A 16311-nucleotide genomic window follows, 5' to 3' on the forward strand; every position below is an offset into this window, starting at 1 on the left:
AGTGTCTAGAAATATTAGGTATAGCGGCCTAGCTATCACATAACTTAGTTCCCTTAGTATCCTTGGGTGTATTCCATTTGGGCCTGGCGATTTATCGATTTTAATCTTCTTCAACCTGTTCCGCACTTCCTCCTGCGTTAGGTATGACATATTTTGCGAGGGGTTTATTTTATTCCCCTGTATCTCGTGTGGCATTTCCTTTTCATTTGTGAATACGCTTGAAAAGAAACTATTTAATAGATTTGCTTTCCCTCCATCATCTTCAATGACTCCTGCATTATTTGTTAAAGGGCCAGTGCTCTCCCTGCAAATCCTTTTGCTGTTAATATAGTTGAAAAATAGTTTTGGTTGTTTTTGCTCTCTTTGGCGATCACTCTTTCCGCCTCCTCCTTAGCAATTTTGATTGTATCTTTGCATATTTTGTTTTTTTCCCTGTACGATTTTAGCGCTTCTTCACTGCCTTCTTGCTTTTGTAGTTTGAACGCTTTCTTTTTTTCGTTTATTGCCCCTCTTACCGTCTTGTCGAGCCACATTGGTTTCCTTTTAGTTGAGATTCTTTTATTTTTAAAGGGAATTAACTGCTCACATGAGGTGATTAGGATCCTTTTGAACTTTTCCCATTTGTCCTCCGTACTGATATTTTTGAGGATGTTGTCCCAATTAATGTTACCGATAGTAGTTCTAAGCTCATCAAATTTAGCTTTACTAAAGTTTAGTTTGTTTGTCGCTCCCTGATAAGGCTTCTTATTGAATGACAGCTGGAAGTTGATTATATTGTGGTCACTGTTCCCCAAGTGCCCCTCAAACTGTACCCCCTTTATTCGGTCCGGTTTGTTAGTTAGTAGAGATGAGCGAACGTACTCGGTAAGGGCGATTTCGCAATCGAGCACCGCGATTTTCGAGTACTTCACTACTCGGGTGAAAAGTACTCGGGTGCGCTGTGGGTGAGCGGGGGGTTGCAGCGGGGAGTGGGGGGGAGAGATGGAGAGAGAGGGCTCCCTCCTGTTCCCCGCTGCTACCCCACACTCCCCTCTGCAACCCCCCGCCCCACAGCGCACCCGAGTACTTTTCACCCGAGTAGTGAAGTACTCGAAAATCGCGGTGCTCGATTGCGAAATCGCCCTTACCGAGTACGTTCGCTCATCTCTGTTAGTTAGTACTAAGTCCAGAATGGCCCTCCTCTGGTTCACCAGGAATTCTTTATAAAGCACTGGTTCACTAGACGTTGTCCTCTAAACGGCTGGGTTACCATTCCTGGAAAAAGTAGCACAAACCTTATTATTCCATAAATGATGTAATGAAAGTTTCACTATTTTTCTCTGATGGGATCTGTTCACGTAGTTGACCAAAATACATGGATCTTCGAGAGTCTGAGAATATGAAGGCACATGTAGCCTCACTCACGTTGGTGTCCATTATCCTGTACCTATACTTTTTGCTCTAGCTTTAGTAAGATATTGCCAGTCTGTGCTTCATCCCAATCCCCGATTTGCGTGAGATATAAATCTGAGGCCGCTAATTGACTGTTATGACTCGGGAGACGCTGTTCTGTATAATGCTCCAAGCTGTTTATTTGTAGTTGTGTTGGAAAACAATCCAGTTGAGTGTTGAAGCGGTGACCTCCACGCGTGGGCTTGTCACCGGAAGACAGGCTGCCGCTGGTACTGCTAAGTTACACAAAGATGGTTGCAATTAGGTATGTTTATGGCTTAAGTGCTCTGCTATTGGGACACATGTCCTAAATTACATGTATTGGTAACGATGTAACAGGATGAAACTGCTGCTGCATGCACTAATACAGCTAAGGAAGGGAAGAAGAAGCAGTTTTGAAGCTCCACTGAAAAATGTGGACGAGACCCCACTCATTAAAAAGGGAGTACATGGATCCACATATAGTAACACACAACATGCGTAATATACTGAATGGCCACTTTATTAGACCCTCATCTAGTAGAGCGTTGGACTCCTTTGGTCTTCAGAACCGCAGCAGATTCCACTCGGTGATGAGATCGTTCTGCAGGAATACTGGCCCCTGTGGACAGGAAACATCTTGAAGTTACCGCAATTTACATGGAGGTGCTGGCATGTTCTGATCAGCTGACAGGAAGGGGTCAGCGATTCATGCTGCCTGTGACAAATTCTGACCTCCATCAGCACGGGGCAACAGAAATCTGGATCCATCTGACCGGGAGATGTTTTTCCACTGCTCAGTGATACAATTTTTGGTCTCTTTTGCCCCCCGGAGTCTCGTCTGTCTGTTTCTCTTAGGCACCAGTTACATTGGAATTGTTCATCTGGCCATCCGTGTTAAAGAGCAGCAAGTTGCGCATTCAGACACATTAGCCGGAGCACTAGTGCTGTATTCATCTACCATTTGCAGGACTGTGCTGCGCCTGTTGGTCAGAACGTTTCCTCACATCCTCCTCTGATCCCAACGTAGTTTCATCTGATGCAATCTGCTGTCTATCTACTACTAATATTACTTTAATAATTACATTTCAATTTCATTATTACTGTTCCCATGTAGAATATACCAGGCATCCTATTAAGCCCTGCCTCAGGCATGGCTTAATAGCAAGAGATACATTGCAGTCCTGGGGGCTTTCACAAGGCCCCAAGCTGCTGTGGTAACCAAACGGTACCTTGTGTATTTGTTGCAGTGGGACTTTCTGGGTGATAACGGAATTCTTCTCCCTTTGTCAGGCCATTTCAGTGATGCTTTCAGTATTGACCGCGGCATCTAAATGGTTAAACAGCTGGGATCGAAGTCATGTTTGATCCCAGCCATTACAGCCTGGTGGCTGTCTTTGACAAATGACAATGCCCGCCACGTCTTGAGTAGGTTCGGCTTGCGAGTCCATTCTACAGACAGCCATCATCCACCATACTTGTTGGGAAATGGATTAAAGGGATCTTCCAGGATAATCAATATCTGATTGCTCAGGGTCCACAGCTCAGGAACTCGCCGATCGACTCTTAGAAGGTCTGTGAGTGCCGTGGCCTCTTCAAAGGCCTGTGATGTCACACTTATTCTTTACTTGGCCTGACAGCAGCTCAGTCCCAAGCGAATGGGACTGAGAAGCTATAGCCGCCACTGCTACTACGAAATAATTGGCACTGTGCTTGGCATGCGGTATAAAAGCCACAGCGCCCCTTCAAGCTGATTGATGGCGATCCGTGGCGACGGACTCCCACAATCACATATTGATGACCAATCCTATGGATAGGTCATCAATACTGGAGTCCCTGAAAACCCCTTTAAATGGCTGACCATTCATATACATCGCCACCATGTAATATTACGTCAGCATCAGCTGGTCATGGCTTTCCCATACAAAATCAGCTGTTTGCCAAGGGTTACGAGGGTAGGACTTGGGCCACTCAGCTGGACACCTAAATGGCCACATTTTGAAAGGGGGTTGTCTGTGATAAAACAGCCCCTTTAATCCAAATGCACTGCAGCATACAATACATACATACATTACGCTCTATAAACAAACATCAAGCCTGCAAGAAAACAGGGCCATTCATGTCTCCATTTACATTCCCTCATTTGAATTTTGGGATAATTGATTCCAGGTGTAACCGAAAACTTCCTTCAGAGCAGGAATTCAGGAGGCCGATGGGAAATTGCCTATTACCTCGTTTAAATTGCACATTTTTATAGTTATTAGCAAATACAGGAATACGGCAAACCTCTGCAGTGCAGTAATCCGTCTCCACCAATCAGAGCCTCGCTATTATTACGCCGCTCCTGAATCTGTCGTATATATGCCCCCGGGGCACCTGAGACCCGTTGGCTTTAATCTAATTTCAGTTTATTTAATTTGGTTTCCTACTAAAAAACAAAAAACGTTAACTGTAGTTTTAATTACAGAATAAGCAAAAGGAGGTGAAAGGGGATGTCTGTGGCTCTTGGCTACGGCGGATCACGGGGCGGCCACTGAATCGGATGGACACGAGCGCCGTTACGCCTGTTATACCCAGAAACAGTGTTACACGGAAAATGAGAACTCGTTGCTTTCCTATATAAAACATCTGATGCTTATCGGGGGCTTCCAGGGTGAAATGGAGTAAAGTAAGGGGGAAAAGGTGTAATTAAACGTAGGCTGTGCGCTCAATGCCAGTGTGATGGCCGATTCTAACCCTCTAGTGACGCCGCCTATTTTGGATCTAAGGACGTGACGATTTTCGGGGGTTTTACCCTCTACGTTTCCAAAGCCATAACTTTTTTACTTTTCCATCCACATGACCGGATGGGCTTCTGTTTTGCGTGGCGAGCTGTAGCTTTATCGGTACCATTTCTTGAGCACATGTTATGTATGGGATAACTTTTATTAACTTTTTTTGGGGGGCAGGGAGAAAAAAATACCTCAAATCAGCCTGCTTTTTTTTCTTACAGCGTTAATCATACAGCATAAACAACAGGATACATTTTTTTTCTGCGGGTCGGTACAATTACAACAATACCAAAAACGTTGAGGTTTCTCCACTTTTGCACAATTAAAGCTCTTGTTTTTGGAATTTTTTTTTTGTATCTCTGCATTCAAAGTTCCATAACTTTTTTTTTCCTTTATGTATATATTTATTCCTTTTTGTTGGATGAATCGCGGATGCAAATTTTTTTCCGCGCAGATGCACTATGGATCGCCCGTGTGAAAAAAAGAAAAAAAAAGTAAGTACAAAGTGCCTGCCTTCCCCCTCCTGCCTGCTTGGTGTCTCAAAGCAACCAGAGAGGTATCTGCCTACAAGTTGACAGCGGGACGCGAGCTGTAATCGCAGAGAACAATGCAGCTGTTTGCTTATGCAGAATAGCTGCATTGTTCGCTGAGTGATAGCAGCGGTGTCTTGCTTCGCCTGCATAGCTCTTAAGTAGCTACTTAGCTACTATAGACTATGCAAAGGTGATCGCTCAAAACGGTCACTCAAACTGTCGTTTGAGCGATTTTTGAGCAATCATCTGTAAGTGTCAATGGGGTCTAAATCTTAGCTCCGCAAGCAAGAAGATAGAAACAAGTAAATACTGACCTTAGTATACAGAAGAAGGCGATATATAGGCTTCCATTCGCAGATAAGAAGGAAGTCGACCTCAGTAGTTCGGGCAGTAGTCGGTACAAGTAATAATCTAATTTTCTCCTCCGGAGGATTGCAGCTACCTGCATTGGAAAGCAAAAGGAAAATTTACTAAAAGGAACATTTCTCAATAAAAAAAAATACTACATCAGTGAGTTACAGCTGCTTTTTTTAAGCTACAAATTCTGAAAATCAGGTGACAATCATTGTAGCGACCAAGAGAGCTTTTACACAGAATTGTGGAATCTTGCGAAAATGAACGATAACTAGAGATGAGCGAGCATACTCCATAAGGCAAACTACTCGAGTGAGTAATGCCTTATTTGAGTACCTGCCCGCTCGTCTCTAAAGATTCGGCTGCCGGCACCGGTGACAGGTGAGTTGCGGCAGTGAGCAGAGGGGAGCGGGGGGAGAGAGATCTCCCCTCCGTTCCTCCCCGCCCCCTGCCGGCAGCAGAATCTTTAGAGACGAGCGGGCAGGTACTTGAATAAGGCACTACTCACTCGAGTAGTTTGTCTTATTGAGTATGCTCGCTCATCTCTAACGATAACACTGTGCAACACAATTTTTCCAACGGATGAGCAGATAGGTCGCTCATAGTAACTTAGTGCGCTGAATTCAAATATGACATCCGTTTTTTTCTGCCACGTTAGGTTTCCCAGTTATGGAGAATAATGTAATCCAGTTGTCGTTGCATTGTATTTTTTGGAAATCTGCCTATACAATGAATCCAATCGGCTCACCATTAACCTGCTTAATAAAAAGAACAAAAGTGATTGCACAACTATTTGGCAATCACTGTTACACACCGTGTGCCGACTGAACACTATAGGGGTAGGTTTATGTAACATATAGGGGATATTTCCACGTGGCAGAAACACTGCGGCGCATCCACCAGTAAGTTGTAATAAATGAACTGTGTTATTACAGGTAATTGGTTAGACTAAATAAAAGTCATAAAATAAAAATACATGTTTGGTATCGCTGCGTCTGTAAAAGTCCGATCTATCAAAGTAACGCATTATTTACCCCGCAAGGTGAACGTCGTTCAAAAATTAACAACGCTTTTTTGGTCACTCTGTTTCAAAATGTTTAACCCTTTAATGATTCCCTTTACAGTAGGTCATGTTATCCCCTTTCCATCTCTTCGTTCTGTCCATGTGGTTATACAGCGAATCCCTCCATGCCGATGATGAAATGAGACTTGTCCTATAAAATATTCCAGATACTGAAGAATGCAGCTAATACCCATCAACACCACTCAAGGGAGAGCAAATGTCAACTTATGCCAGATGTCCAAACCAACAAACCCATGCTCCAGTGTACAGATATAGGAGCAACTGAATTGTATTACGGAATATACAAGACACATGCGGACTGCAGGAAGAGCTGGAAGAGCTTCCATTTCAGATGCACCTAATATATATTTCAGCCATAGTCAGAAAAACACAGCATGTGTTTAATGTACAAGGTGTTGTGCTACACCGTAACATCTAGTTTACTGCAGTCCGGGGGCTGAGAACCCGGCCTAGATGTGCCACATGTGCATTATCATAAGCAAGCCCAACAAGCCAACATTAACCAACGAGAAGTCAAATTTGTACAAAATATCCCAGACAGACACCCTAATCTCTTTGCTCTACTTCAGCATAAGGACTTTATCCTAAACTTGGGACTTCCCACTATAAGGTGGTCATACACATTATCTAGTAACAAATTCGGTGAAACCAGCCAATCATCGGCCTTCCGATAGCAGATGTCTATGGAGATATGGACCGCAAAATTGGTTTTCAACCGTCGAACCCTTATTTTCTTGGGAGAGAAGTAACTTAATCCGCTGTCCTTATTGTTTGGCTCTTATCAATGGAAATATTCAAAACTCAGACTGTATGTTCTGTTCAAAACATCCTATCAAATTCGAAGGGCTCACCAAAAACCCATACTCTATGGCAACAACCAGTCTTCCATAGGAAAAAAAAGAGTCCAGCTGATAGATGGTGCCAGGTGTGTTTTGTTGCCGCTAGTGTTGAGCAAAGTAAACTGGTAGAACCCCATTTTAGGTCAAACTTTGCAAAAACTTTAGTTCAGCAGGAGCTGAGCGCTCCGAGTAGAGAACAGCTGGATGCAGAAGACAAGCGGCCCCGTTTGTCTTCTGTATACCCCGCTCGGAGCGCAAAGTGATCGCTCAACATTTGAACGATCACCTTGCCCTGTAAATGAACACAACGATTATCGCTCAAAAGTCACTCAAAAGACATCTTTTGAGCAATAATCGTTGTGTCTAAACCAGGCCTAAGATCTGTGGTCACCTATAGAATTTCCTTGTTTTGTAAATCAATTGGCATCGATACAAATCAGCCTCCATGTACCGTACTATCAGGTATGGTTTATGTACTTAGCCTAGATGAATCACTTCAGTACTTGGTAACATAATCATGTGAGACCTTTGTAATCTACTTCCAGTTCTGTCTTATCAGAAACCTTTCAAAAGTGCAACCTGCTAATAAACACTGAACTATGTATTATTGCCCTCAACTACAGATAAGGCCAGGGAGAGCCAATCAACAATGGTAATGTCTGACGAAATCCTACAACCTCACTACAGATGTAGACGGGTAGCCTTGTCCCACATCTGAAGAAAGAATTCCCATCTTACACACCCCCCTTCTTCAGCTGGCTATACACGTTAGGCCTCCTGCTCACAGGCGCATGCGTATCTGTGGAATCCGCCCCGCAGGTGCGCACCAAATACCGCCCATAGCATGCTATGGGAAATCAATTCTTTCTGCACATTTGCAGAAACCAGTTGTGGTTTCTGCAAGTGAAGGAACAATCACAGCATGCCCCATTTTTTCGCGGATTCCGCACAGACAGCTTCCACTGAAGTCAATGGAAGCCATCCGATTAGCAGTCCTTCCACAATTGACAATCAGGAGTTTAAAAAAAAAAAAAACGGTACTGCGCTTGTCCGACGGCAAGCCGTACGGAGCACCCACAGTACAAATGCAAACGAGAGTAAGCAGGCACACGCGGACACCGCTGCTCCCAGGGCTGGATTCCACATGCAGAATCCGTCTCTGCCGCGTGCAGGAGGCCTTAGATGTATGTCCTACCTAATCTGCATGGTGGCCTCCAGACTTCCCCAATAGCAGATGTGGGAGAAGATAAGGATTGGGTAGGTTATAGTTCAACTCTCCGGTTCTTTTGTTCTTGTAGAGATAAGATTATGTGTATGACCAGTTCTAAGGTCCATTTAGACACAATTATCATCTTTTGAGTGATAACTTTGCATGTAAATGTGCCCAACTTTCGCTTTTCTGCCGAACAAAATGCATCGTTCACCAGAACAGCTGATAAGACGGAACGCACTCTGCCCGGGGAGAGCTCATTACAGCTGATAACATTGTATCAGCTGTCAGCCCATGGCAGAACAAAGGGAATTTATTCAGAGAGCAGCAGGTGGTCAGAATACAGCTACCAGGAGGCTCACACACTAATAATTGGTACTAATAGGCATTAGTGCCAAGTAGTAGTTTAGGCAAAAAAAAAATAAAGAAATCAATTATCTTTGTGTCTAAATGAATCTTTACGGTCCATCTACATAGGCAGATCTTGGCCAACTGCAAACATACTCGGATAGACAAGTATTTTGATTGGCGCTCCTTTGCCTTTCTTTACACGAGCCAAGAATCACAAGTCTGGGGACTAACAATCAAAAGTACAGTCATTTGGCCTGTTCACATGGGAAAACATACAGCCAACGAGCGTGCATTTTAATGCTTGCTTAAAATTAATGATCAGACAACAAGCCAACATCCTCTCGTTCGTTGGCTGATCATTGGCCTTTTTACATGGACCGACTGTCGGCAAATAAACATTCATTCGAACATTCCTGCCCGATAATCAGGATGTCTAATAAGGCATTAGAAGTCTGTTGAATGAACGTTTAATTAGCCGACAGCTCTCTCTCTTGGTACTACCATGTCTCCAGACATCATCATGGGCCTCTCACAACATCACCTTGCCCACCAGAAACCTACTGTGCACTATGAGGGGAAAGAACCCCAAAGCAGCGGTCTGTTCATGGTGATCTTTTCCTTATGGAGAAGACTGTGATTTGGTTTATATCCTCTTGGAAGGCCTGCTAGAAGGTCGGATACTAACTTGTAGGTCAGCTATATTTCAACAGGTGGCGCTGCAGAGTCATTGTGCCATCCCTCATTTACATACCAATTTTCCCAGAGGTGCATTGCATGGCCTATAAGTCCCCTCACACTTACTCAGTGCTCACCACAATGAGAAACATTACCGCCCCTAACATATCATAGATGTATTATGTTATTTCACCCCTTCGATGAGAAAGTGCCTCTCAGCCCTGCCGCCTGCACAGCTGTACATCAATTTAATTGGTGACTAACAAGGGCAGATAGCATTCCCATTACTCAAGAAATAGTCACAACAGTAATCGCACATAAATTAATTTTTGTAAGCGCTGTGACCTTCCCATACACTCCATAGGAAAGTTCCATCGACTCCCAAGTGAATCCAAAGAACGGAGCTTTCTAAATCCAATATAAACTAACAAAATAAAGTTTTCCACTGCAGTGACTGTAATGGCCCAGGAGGAATGTGTGAAAAAGAAGACAAGTTGTTTTCATAGTAAGTAATACCGCGGCCGTTGCATGATGGAGAGTCTTTCGATACCAACAAATTAGTTTCCAAAGAATTTGGCAAGGAAGGTTATTATTATAGAAAGTGCATACAAATGGGAGTGATGAGTTAGAAGGACTGGCGCTAAAATTATATCGAAATGACTAATGGCACCGCTGGAAAATGGAAAGCGCAAACTGATGGCCAACCACTAATGTGGGACCCGTCCCAGAGGTCGAATCACCATAAAAGTCTAAGATGGGAATACCTCTTTAATGGAGAAAACAATGTTAAACACATAGCAAAAGATCTCATTGGTGATGTCAGTGATCCCGGACCATCACTGATTTCCAGACTGACAGAGGACCCTTGGGTTGGCCAGCTACACAGTTTTGCAGCCGATTTCCAGTTGAGTCTACCGCTTGCCAGCTTTCACCCGTATTGAGTCCTGTTGGATTTTGCTACCGATGCTCTGTCCAGTGGGCAGTCTCCAGCTCTCACGGTTCATGTGAGGCATCGGTTTTGACTGGCAAGCAGTGACCGCACTTGGACAAGCACTTCAGAGGCTCATTCTTACAATCAGTAGGGGGTCTCCGCAGCCGGACCCCCAGTGACCAAAACATTTGACATGCAGTTACACTTAAAAAATTTAAGACCAAATAGTTTTGGACAGGGGTCTACTTGGCTGCAAATTTCTCTTTTGGGAAAAGCTGCCAAACCCAAAATGAAAAAGGTTCCCAATGTAAGATGATTATGGAATGTTCTGCCAGTTATCAAGTTGCTCGCGTTGTTTATTATCTTATGTGTTTTATTTCCTTTCTTTGAGAAAAACGTCCTTCTTGTGGAATTCTTTGTGCAATTCTTGTTACAAGTCCTGTGCCAAATGAATCAGTTAAAGACCATGGCAGTTGAGCGTCTAAATAAGTCTTGGCATTTAGGCTGCATATGCAAATGCCATCTGAAATACCAGAGAAATTTAGTTTGGTCTTAACCTTTTCCCTTCCAGATCAACGACTGGTCAGAACCCTTAGGGTACATTCACATTACATTTCCCATTTACGTCCCGGGGATCCATCCTGGCTTACGCCTGAAATCCCGAAAACAAGATTGGGGCAGAATCCCTGGAGCCATTTGAGCCAGTATGGACAGCTGCTGCAACAGAGATAAGTAGGTCTTCATCATGATATTCTTTATGGCATGGAATGCCAGAACTGGACATAAACCTGCTGTCTACAGTGGTCTATATTGGCCAAGACAGTTTGCGTCCAAAGGTCCTATCCCGGCTTACTCTGAAATACTAAAATCGTGATCGATATGGAATCCCTGGACGTAAGCTATCACGGCCCACACAGAAAGCTGCTGAAGTGGAGACCAATAGATCTCCCCATGTTATTTCCGGCACTGAACACCGGAATTGAGCGTAAAACTGCTGTCCCTAGAGGCCTATAATGGCAAGATAGCTTACGTCTAAGATCCTGCTCCTGCTTGCATCTATAATTTTCAAAACAGGATTAAGATGGGACCTCTGGACGTAACATATCATGGCCAGTATAAACAGCTACTGAAAGGAAGACCAACAGACCATGGTGTTCCTTCCGGCACAAAATGTCTGAACTGAACTTAAACCTGCCGAAACAGAGTCCTATTGGTCTCCCTTTCTATAGCTGTCTATAATGGCCAAGATATCTTACGTCTAGGGATTACGACCCAATCCCATTTTTAGGGCACGGCTCTGGACGTAAGGGGAAACACAATGTAAAAGTACCCTTACACAGAATCTGCAATGTGATAGAGAAGACTGTAGCAAATCCTTAATGTCTGCCACCATGATTAGACAAGTAGGATATGAACAAAACCTCAAAAACACCCGGACTGGGTTACCCACAATGTACGTCCTGCAATCCTAAAGGGCTGTAACACTTTATAGACCGTCTTGTGGTACATGCCTACAAGTTGTACCCGCCTGGAATCAACACTGGCAGTCAGCCCGCCAACAAAACCTTAAATAATCCAAAAAACTGTTACTACGCCAAGAGCTTCAAATTATAATAACTAGCAAACCAAAAAGTTGGCATCACAGAGAAAGCGATGGAGAATCAGCCGTCACAGTGCGTTACTGAGCCAAGCACTGCAAATCCCGGTAAGAGGCAGAACAGTAAGTATATCCAAGCATGGGGGGGGGGGTACTAAAGAGACCACCCCTGAAAAGAAAATAATATGAGTGGAAATAGAATATATTAGGACACATTGATGCGATTGTATCATTATTCTAGAGGTATTGCACTGCCAAGAATGGCCTTCAGGCTGAGTACTGGTGTATGTAAGACGCTCTGCATTATTTCTGCAGCATCCAGGTTGAATGTAGTGAAACTCAACACCACAAAGAGAAAACTTGCACGAAAAAAGTGCCAAAATCCCGTAGGGGACAAGAAAACTCCTCCCGGCTTAGTAGCGGAGCACTTTGTATAGTAAAATATGAATGCGTAGAATTAGTAAATAAGTCCCTTTAAGATGCCCTTTTTTGTGAAGTCTTAAACAACCCCTCCGCTAAAAACAGCCGGCCAGACAATCAGCTGATCGCTGCAGGTCCGGCTCCCAATAATAAGCTGTAATCGCTGGGTTACGTTTGTCGGGTCCATATTTGTTCTTCAGCTGATAGGTAATACTATGCAGCTATCTAATAAAAGGCATGGTGGGCTAAGGAGCCACCAAGAGACTTTCTTACATTGCTGCTCTCCGACGAGGGGCTCCATGTTGAAATGGTATAATAGTCTGATAGTCGGGGGTCCTATCTCAGGTTCCTTGGATCTTTGATAACTACCATATGTATTAAGGGAGAGAACCATGCAAATGCTGGGCTACTTCACCAGACGCTGCCAGCCACTTTGCTTGGTGGAACCAGAACCATGGGCCCCCCATTCTGCCTCTAGGTGGAGGTCTTAAGGACCACAAGCTGTTACATTTCCATAAATGACTGGGATGAGAATATCTCTTTAAGGCCAACTTCACATGGGTGAGCGCGGCATGGTGCCGTGATTCCCGCCCTCATATTGCACATGTGAAAGTCCCGCGGATGCAAGGCGTTATCATGGCCAAAGAGTCTGGCGTCACTGTGACAGCCGCGGCAGAGGATCGCAGAGTTTCTCATATTGCTGTCATACGGCTGGCAGCGGCAAAATGCAGCACGCTGCGATTTTTCTTCTGCTCACGGAATACACAATTCGTCTGTGTTTTGCCGTAGATCCTCCGCGCGGGCGGCAATCGTGGATTCCGCAATTAGAATCCGTTCTTGTGAGACCCCTATAAAAGAGGGAACCAGGTAATATAACCTCTAGTCTGGCCCACAAGCAAAGGGTCACTTTAATGACCTTCACTTAAAGGGGTTTTCCAGGACATTAAAAAGAAAAGTTAAAAGGGCTTAAAATGAAGGAAAAATAAACACTCACCTATCCCAGTGGCTCCCCGTCCAGCGTTGCAGCCCTAGTGCCCGCCGCATGGACCCCCAGAAGCAGCGGCAGGCACGTGCTGTTCACTGTGCACATGACTGCTCAGTCACTCACAGGCTTCAGCGGCCATAGAAGAATCACCACTAAAGCCTGTAAGTGGCTGAGCGGTCTTGTGCACAATCAATGGCGCGTTACTGTTGGCCGCTTCTTCCAGATTCCAAGTGGTGGGCATGGAGTCTGCAGTGTTGGACGGGGAACAACATAGGTAAGTATTACATTTTTTTATTTTAAGCTCTCGTAACTTTTTTATGTCCCAGAAAACCCCTTTAAAATAGACCATCAATGTTTGATAGTTGGGGATTCCGGCTACTGAACATAGTGAATGTGCTGCAGGTCCTTCATGCCTGTACTGCGGCTCAATACCCAATGAACAAGGGCTACTGTCAGGGGCCACTGGGAATAAAGGGCTCATGATTATCCCAGTAAAAATAAGGGAGATGGAACAATATCTCTGCAGCGCCACCTAGGGGAAGGCAGCATTCCTGCAAGTCCATGTTAGACTCTTTACACAAGCCTCATAACAATGACTGGGAATTGAAAGCCAAGCCAGAATCCATACACAGACAGCTGTTTTGGGGCATTTGCCCCTCATCAGTGTGCAATAGGTTTCTGGTTTGGCAAGTGAGAGGCCTGTGATGTGGGTCAGAAATGCTATCTTTACTCCTTAGGGAGAGCACCTAGAAGGTGCTCCTCTGGGTAATATGCAAATAAGGTAGATGGAACAACACCTCTGCAGCACCACCTATTGGAAGGCAGCATTCCTGCAAGTCAATGTTAGACTCTTTATACAAGCCTTGTAACAATGACTGGGAATTGTGAAAACATGGTCCACTTGCCCAAGGATTGGTGTCCAAGTATGTTCACGATGACTCTTGTTACCCAAGGGCCCACATACATGTAGGGCAAACTTACTTCCATGGATATTAGAATCTTAGTTGATTCCATCGAAAAATATCTCATGCCTACGGGCATTTTTGCCATGGTGGGCAGCCACGGCTGTTGTAAAAGTAGTAAAGTGAGAGAACTGAACAATTGTATTTTGCTCCTAACTTTTTTGCCTTCAGGCCTTTGGTATAGCATAACCTTCCCCGTGCATATGTAATCGATTTGCTACGGTTATAGCCCTCTGTATCATTTGCATTAATCTCTGGCATCTTAAGAAATAAGAACTCTTGAAGCCAAGCACTGCGAGACGCACAACGCTGCTATACCGTATGAGTCACCTTCAGAACCAAGCGGCTGATTGGTCTTGAAGAGGTTTGTATGGTCTCCTTAAAGTCACGGTAATGAACTTGGAATGTCCTAGGCGGCTCTTATAGCTGACAAAAGTTGGCATCGCACACTGTGCAAAAAGTGAAGAACGCTGCAAATAAAGGCAGATCCAACGTCCTGAACGCGCTGGAAGTTTTGAGAAAGTTTGGAGTTTCGACTGTGATGTTGTCAAGATCTGCCAAGATGTATTTGCATCGGATTTTTTTCCTTCTTTTTCCTTTAAGATGTAATCCACTGAAAGACTGGATTTCGAATTGAATTCCTTGCTGGAACTTAAATGTCTAAAGCAGTCATAGTAGACAAAATAACAACTGATGCATTGTACTTATACAGGGACTTTACATTCCACTGAGCTTTAACCTTCTGCTTCCAAGGATTGTGTTCTTGACAGAAGATTTCTGGGGCTCAGCAGCGCTTTGTCCCGTCCACATTTTTCTGGAGTCTGGATACAAATTTCATGTACTTCAGAAAGTCTTGTTCCTGTATGCGTCGCATCATGGGGTATGTGAGAACGCGCAGGCAATAATGCAGACGGGAGCTTTAGTAACTGGATTTGTATAAGGAAAATAAAAACAGACATTGGTGTGTGTGTATATATATATACTAGCTGATATACCCGGCTTCGCCCGAGTTAATTTGGTACTGGTGTTTATCTGGTGTTCATACGGAAAACCTTATGAAGTCGTGGTTACTTTAGAGATACTGAGGAAAAACATATGTTCACCATTTTGCATAGTTCTCTGCGTTACCCAGGAAACACCACGGGGAGGTAACCATGTGACGTTTCCTTTATATAAAATGACATCAGGAAGTGAGAGAATTAGATTACGTACATAAAATTTGGACGCTAATTCTTTTGCACTAGAATTGAATAATCGAGTTGGGACCCATTAACTTTTCCTATTTATGACATAATCAATGCTCGTGCCAAATTTCCCGTTTCTATGACACCAAGAAGTGAGAGAATTAGATTCCGTACGTAAAATTTGGACACTAATTCTTTTGCGCATAGAATTGAATAATCGAGTTGGGACCCATTAGCTTTTCCTTTTTATGACATAATCAATGCCCGTGCCAAATTTTAGATTTCTATGACATTGGGAAGTGAGAGATTTAGATTATGTACGTTAAATTTTGACGCCAATTCTTTTGCGCTAGAATTGAATAATCGAGTTGGGACCCAATTACTTTTCCTATTTTGGAGATAATCTAGGCTTGTGCCAAAATTCATGTTTCGGGAAGTTAGAGAACTTTTGGCGAGTCAGTCAGTGAGTCAGTCAGTCATATACACACACAGAAAACATGCCATCAGAATACACTGTATAAGGGCTGCGGGTCCGCACATTATCGCTTAGCGATGGCGCGGAACATACATACAACGAAGAATAAAAACAACCGTGCTACGCATGACTGCGGGCAAGCCGCTGCGGCCATCTGCAATACAGAGAAATCAGGTACGCAGGGTCACTGGCGAGGCTCAGAGATGGAATCTGACCCGTTTGTGTGAACCCAGCCTTATTCCCATACAACCGCCGATCTGCCGATTCCTGGGACCGCGCTTCGGTAATCTAAAATGACTGTGTAATGACTCTGATGCACATTAAGCATGGGTGGTGAATCGGTAGTCTAAGACATTACATAAAGCATTGATAGGCCAGCACCGCTCAAGCGAGCAGTGCTGGCCAATCAGAAATCAGCATGTATGGCTGCCTGTTTATATAGTTTATTTTTTAAGCCTGCCCAATGAATGATAAGCAAACAAATGGTTGTTCATTGTTCAGTCGCCGGCAGGGTTCACACGGACCGATTA

The 16311-nt window shown here is 44.0% G+C and overlaps 1 protein-coding gene across 1 annotated transcript in view; it reads right to left on the reverse strand.

Moving 5' to 3' along the window:
* Positions 1 to 16311, reverse strand: part of TMEM135 (transmembrane protein 135) — a 319952-nt gene that overhangs the window by 286786 nt on the left and 16855 nt on the right. Inside the window, exon 2 of the mRNA XM_066587149.1 lies at positions 5029 to 5156. Within this exon, the coding sequence (XP_066443246.1) occupies positions 5029 to 5156 (128 nt within the window). The remainder of the gene's footprint in view (positions 1 to 5028; positions 5157 to 16311) is intronic.

This window comes from Eleutherodactylus coqui, chromosome 1, assembly GCF_035609145.1.
Source record: "Eleutherodactylus coqui strain aEleCoq1 chromosome 1, aEleCoq1.hap1, whole genome shotgun sequence".
Taxonomy (NCBI): domain Eukaryota; kingdom Metazoa; phylum Chordata; class Amphibia; order Anura; family Eleutherodactylidae; genus Eleutherodactylus; species Eleutherodactylus coqui.